Source organism: Pygoscelis adeliae, unplaced genomic scaffold, assembly GCF_000699105.1.
Source record: "Pygoscelis adeliae isolate BGI_AS28 unplaced genomic scaffold, ASM69910v1 Scaffold114, whole genome shotgun sequence".
Lineage (NCBI taxonomy): Eukaryota > Metazoa > Chordata > Aves > Sphenisciformes > Spheniscidae > Pygoscelis > Pygoscelis adeliae.
In genome coordinates, this window is record NW_008824587.1 from 1,054,557 (window position 1) to 1,060,556 (window position 6,000).

The following is a 6,000-nucleotide window of genomic DNA, read 5'->3' on the forward strand; positions in this document are numbered from 1 at the left end:
AGCAATCAGTCCAAAACAGTTATTACAAAAATACATACTTGCAACTTTAGATGTAAGCACAACTTTGACTACATTATTGCCTGGAAGTGTATGAAGATGGGGTGTAAAGAGTCCTGAAATGCTGCTGTGCAATGGAGCAACAGATCCAGAAGGAATTGACCCATTTGACACCCAGGTCACGGCAATCGTTCCCCTCTCTAAAATTACTGTGCTAGCTCAACTGCTTTATTATTTTAGGATGCTCTTCAGGTAAGGGAAGGGATGGGTGAAATAGCACCCAGGCATTTCAGCACCTTGTTAGCGTGCAGGAACTGAGCTGTGGTGATGACGGGTAAATAGAGATACAGAAAAGAGGTTTGCTGACTCCTGATCACAGCTGAGATACGCAGCACAGGCGAACAGGATGGCTGTTTGGCCCTTCTTCAGCAAGACCTGTGAGCCAAGAGCAATCCCTAAGCAAGAGACACTAAACTTGAAGGCTATACTTGTTTACACAGGAAAATCAATGGGCTCATCTGCATCCTTAAGTACCTTGGAGAATCTGTATTTCCACGCCTGCTGAATCAGTTTCTTCTTTCCTCTATAAATACATCTGGTATCTCACTTGTCATTGAAGAGTTGCTGCTTGCTAAACAAGGGGATTAATGTGGCCTGTGCTGCTCCTGTCCTCCACATATTTTGTGTTTATAGCTAAATCCTCTAGTGCGGAGAGTTGGCCAGATTTCAGCTTCCCGACAGATGTTGCAGCACATGGCAATACCTCACCCTGCTGCCGACCCTTCCACATGCGGCATGTCACATACAAAGCAGCAGAGCAGCTCTTGCTTCAGGCTAGCAAGAGAGAGCTAGGCCTGAATCTGGACCTAACCAGAACCCTGAACTTCCATGGAATCTTTCTTCTGTTGCTCATCAATCATACTAAATTCCCTCAACCCACTAAACTTGCAATAGGGATACCAAAGCCCCGACCTGTATGGCAAAGCAACACCGGACTGCACAGAGCAAGAAACGCAGGTGTGTGTCCACACACTTTGCAGTGGTAGTTTACAAGTAACAGCACACTATGGAGCAGTAGCACGGAGAGTGACAAAGTCCTGACTTCTTGTGCCCACACAGGCTATAGGACGATTTATCAGCCAGCTAACAAGCAGTGCAAATACAGTCTCTGAGGGTATGGAAAGAAACTAGTTCCGAGGGAGAAAACTGGTATCAAAGGAAGTGAGAGCAATTCTCAAGAGCAATTCTCGTGTTGCCTGTCACAGAGTCACGAAGCATGCTACGCTTCAACGCTGCCATCATTGCAGACTGCTTTAGAGATGTTTGGAGGCTGATGATGGAGCTCTCTGGAGCTTCACCAGGCAGAAGCTTTGTAAAATACAAATGGCAGTGTAGGATTTTGAAGCAAAATGTGAAGAGCTGTCTTATCTCAAAACTATCCATCAGAGGACAATTAGCTGAAACCATGCTGTTACACTTCTTCGCTGATTCCACTAATTTAATCATTTCTCCCTCTGCTACAAGCAAGAAGGCAGCTCCCTCTAGTGATGTGAGAAAATACGTCAATCAGCAGTTAAAGGGAAAGATGTGAAACATGTTACGTATGAATATATTTTCTTTGTAATCCAGGTTAAAATTCTGTATTTTAAGAATAATGGAGAGCATGCCATTTGCTTTCCTAATGCCAATTACTTTACACCAGTAGCTATGCTTAAGCTTCAACATTTAGACAATACTTTTCTAACAATGAATTTCAGCTTAAACCTTATTGTCTCTTAAATACAGAAGAGGAAAAACTAAGAGTCTGGCCTGATAAAATGAGCTTTCTGGCTCATTTAGTCCAATCTGGCTCATAGCCCAATTGCAAGGCTGTAGGAAGGGGCACAGGCAAAATGTTTTTTTAAATCACCTAGTTCCCTTATTTAATAGAGATACAGAAACTTGGGTACTGTGGGCTGTACTCAGAGGGTGTGCTGCAGTATCAAGGAAAGTATAGCTCATCTCCTCAGCTCCCTGTGGAAGAGACCTGGTGGTCTGGCAGGAATGATGGAAAGACTTTATGTAGCGGTGTCTCTGAGATAAGCAGAATGTGCAAACCACTTCCTCATCAGCTCACTTGGTTATACCAAGTTTTGTGCCTAAACTGATTAGAGATGCATGTAAGAGCTATGTGAAATACTTCCCAGTGATGCCGGTGGAGATGATTTGTATTCATCGCAGCACGAGCTTATAGCATTTGCAATTCTGAATTTTATACTGGCTGTGTTTAAAAAGAAAATTCAACTGTTCAGAACAGGTTCACTGTCTTACTCCAGGCAATAAATAGTTACAAATATTTTGTGAATATCTGCTTCTTATACTGTGTTTTATTATGTTTGAAAATGAATTTGTTATTTTGCCAAGTATGTTTACTACAGAAAATTTTTCATGTCTTTGGCATAGCAATTAGCGGTTAGGTGATGCATATATCTTTAAAAGGTAAATATTTATATTTTGCAGCAGTTGTATAATTACACATCATTATGCTGCATGCGCATGCTGACTTCTGTGTTGTGTGAAAGAGAACAGAATCAACTGCTGGTGTGATGCATTATAGCAGACAATGCAGCCTTGCGTCTGAATGCCCTTTTCCTGCTAAGAGTGGTGAACAGATCCACTTGTGACCCATATTTCAAAACCACATTGTCTTCAGAGTGACAGTTCTGTGCTTCATCTGCAGCAACATGGCCCGTAGTGGAACTGCTGGCTTACAGTCAAACCTTGGGCTTGAGCTCACTCAAACGCTGTCAGCTCCCGCAGATGCTCAGAGAAGGTAAAGGTTTCTCCTGGCATAGACACCAGGCAGCAGTTCCTATTGTTCGTGTGGTGAATAGTGGATGGCAGGGTCTTTTTGCTAGATAGCTTCCAGAATTGGGGCCCTTAGTTATTAATATTAAATAAATACAATGTCTTTCGCTTATGGGAAACACTTCAGACCACGGACTTACTGTCCAATCGTGTAAGATGCCCTCCTAGTCCCTGGGGAGAAGCATAGTAAACAATGCTGGCTTCTCCACCACCTCAAAATCCAATATTATGTCTAAAATTTTGTGGGGAAAACAATGAAGAATCCTTAATAAAAGCAAAGGCTTTTTGTAAGTACCCTCTTTGAGGAAAGGTTATCTGATCTTGTTCTTTTGTCTCAGAAAAGCTCTTAAAACAATGCACCATCTGCTACTGTTTGGTGGAAGCAAGCAGAGATCTCTTCAGACAGAGCGGCCTGCATGCTACTGTTTGCCATTTAACCCTTTTGGCCACAAACTTTCCCTTGTTTCTATGCAAACATTTGTTCTGAGCAGAAGGGGTGATGCCCTGCACCCCACCCTTGCCTTGCCCAGCCCTGCAGGATCCTTGAGCAGATCTCTCCATTCAGCCTGCATCCTTTGTTAACTCCTGTAAATGTTCCATGCCTTGATGTCTCTTGCTGTACAAGTAGGATAATATCCCACACTTATCTGATGTGGTAATTAGGAAGAATTAATTGCAAGGTTCCTTGAGACCTTCAGATGAAGCTGCAAGGTGCTGAAAACGGCTCCGGTCTGAATGGGTTTTTGCCATCGGGGGCCGTCTGTAGCTGTCGCTGCGTCACTCAGCACAGGAGCAACCTGTGAGGTGACGCTCTGCTGAGTTGACACCTGTGAGACAGCACAGCACTGCGCGGAAAAGGCAAAGTGTTTCTATTGCGTTTTTTAGTGGGGTGTATCTGTTAAATTGGATGTGAAAGCTGCGGGGACATTTTTTCATATATTCATTCTTCACCTTTGAAATCTGGAATGCGAACCAGCTATTTGAAATTCCCCCTCACCCTGAAAGTTTTTTCAGTTCTAGTCAGAACTATGAGCAAGAATTCTCTGCAATGAAGGACTATTCATTTTTTGCAATTGCATAAGAAGTACCTTGGGAGGGCACTGAGTAACCACCGTGCTCTGACACTTTGGGAAATGCCACCTTACCAAAGTCCTGCTCAAAGTGGTCGTGAGTCTCAGGTCCAGGGCTCGGAGCGGCAGAGGGCTGTAACCTGAGGCTGACCGGTGTCCTCAGGCTCTCTCCAGGAGACTGGTTGGCAATTTCCTCTTGATCCTGGACTTTGAAAATAGTCTCACACCAGTAGCGATTCCTCTGAGCTGTGAGCTCTCTCTGCGGACTGGGTCAAGGTAACGACAACAATTACTCAGAGTTTTTGAGATCATGCATGAGTATAAGTAATCTTTTGGACTAAAAAATGGTTATTTCATTTTTAAAAAGCTGTCATTTATTAAATTTTGTTACATGGAAACAAAAGACTCACTGAAAAGTCATACCTGCCAATGTACAAAATCCCCCTTCTTGTACCTTGATGTTGTCAGGAAAGCTAACAACACTCGTCTTTATCTACCCTAAATACTGCTCAGAAAGAGCTGGATATTTTTCAACCTGGTGGAAAACAGAAACAACAACCTTGCAGTTTGAAGCTTAATTTATGAGGGCTGCATTGTACAATCTGTGCCATTGTTAGGACTTGGTTGCACAATCTAGCTCTGAACCTTGGCACAGTTTTCTGAAATCTTTTTAGAAACACAAAGTACTGATCTCTGTTCCAGCGCTTCTGGGACGTGCGCTGAGCATGGCTATGACCCAACTAAAATTTGCTATATATACTTTAATGTTTCAAAACAATGTCAGCACCAGGTCCCACAGTCCTGACGAAGATCTCAGGTAGCTGGTTTTGTTTTGTTTTGATCTGTAACTATCTGAGCTTAACTAAAAAGATTAGGAAGGAAGGTGTGAAAATGGGCATTTATTGATCAAGCCTCAGCTGAAACACAGGCACTCAGGACACTGAGACACATTGAAATGGTGACAGATGTTTTCTTTTTTATACAGAAAAATGAATGTGGAAATTTTTTTTTTATCGACAATCAGCTTAGGGAAATCTCATTTCATTTTTCTCATTAATAAGCTGCTTTTTTTTTTTTCATGACCCAGAAACTGCTAAAATGATTAGAACAGCTTCCACTACCACATCTTGGATGTAGTCTTCAGAAAGTGGGAGCAAAGGTGGATGAGAGAGAAAGAGAAGAGGTAACAGGGATTTCTTAAAAAGCAGTTCTAATATTTGTTGGGCGAATGTGCTGAGTATTGTCTCTGCATTTGTGTTGTGTTAGTTTTTTAGTCAATGCCACTGTTTCCCTTGGCTCTTGAGAAATGCCTGCTTCTGTTTGGAAAGACTGATGTCAAGGTCCGAATCCAACCCTGCCAGTTTCCTGGGAAGGCTACTGCCAACATCAGTGGAAATCAATGCAGATCTACAGAAAATACCGAGATTACATAGAAGTGGCCAGCAACCCCTCTCCTCCGGACACAACCAGCTCTGCAGCGGGCATAAACCGTCACGATTCCCAGATGAGGCTCTTTGGATTTGCACCGGCTAAAGAGAAAGCGTTATTTGGTCCACAGTAGGAGGCAAAGCTGTGATCTAACAGCTCGGGACGTCAGGCCTCTGCCTGGCGGCTGCTTGCTCTGCCCTAGCCCGTGAGGCTGCCCAGTGCACTGAACTTACAGCAAAAGTGTTACGATCTTTTTGACTCTCAAGAGGTGCAGAATGTAACAGAAAGCCACTTCTATAGGCAACTGGATCAAAATAAGGATGAAATTGCATACACATTTTCTGGCAGTTTGGAGAATTCCCATCAGTGAGTCATTTGCATTAGCAACAGATCTCCGTCAGCCGCCCCTGCGTACTGCAGAGCAACCGTGCATGAAAAGGGAACATTTCTTATGGAAAGAGGCACCTGCGGGATTTCTTGCATGAACATGAGTCGGTGTTTTCACAGCTATAATTAAATACGTAAACACAAAACTGTGCTGTCAAAATGCGCTGTGGATAAGATCATGTTCAAGAGCGCTGATTTTGTAACGCTGGATCTTTTATATTTGTGAACGAGGCTAGCAAACAGTTTTTAACAGGTGGCTTTGTTGAGATGA

At 43.1% G+C, this 6,000-nt stretch overlaps 1 protein-coding gene across 1 annotated transcript in view; it reads right to left on the bottom strand.

Moving 5' to 3' along the window:
- The window catches only part of QSOX2 (quiescin Q6 sulfhydryl oxidase 2), a 55,779-nt gene extending 51,444 nt beyond the window's left edge, over positions 1-4,335 (bottom strand). The window contains exons 1-2 of the mRNA XM_009322140.1: positions 4,325-4,335; positions 3,990-4,180 (exon numbers count right to left, since the gene is read on the bottom strand). Coding sequence (XP_009320415.1) covers positions 3,990-4,180; positions 4,325-4,335 — 202 coding nt within the window. The remainder of the gene's footprint in view (positions 1-3,989; positions 4,181-4,324) is intronic.
- Between the last annotated feature and the right edge of the window lie 1,665 nt (positions 4,336-6,000).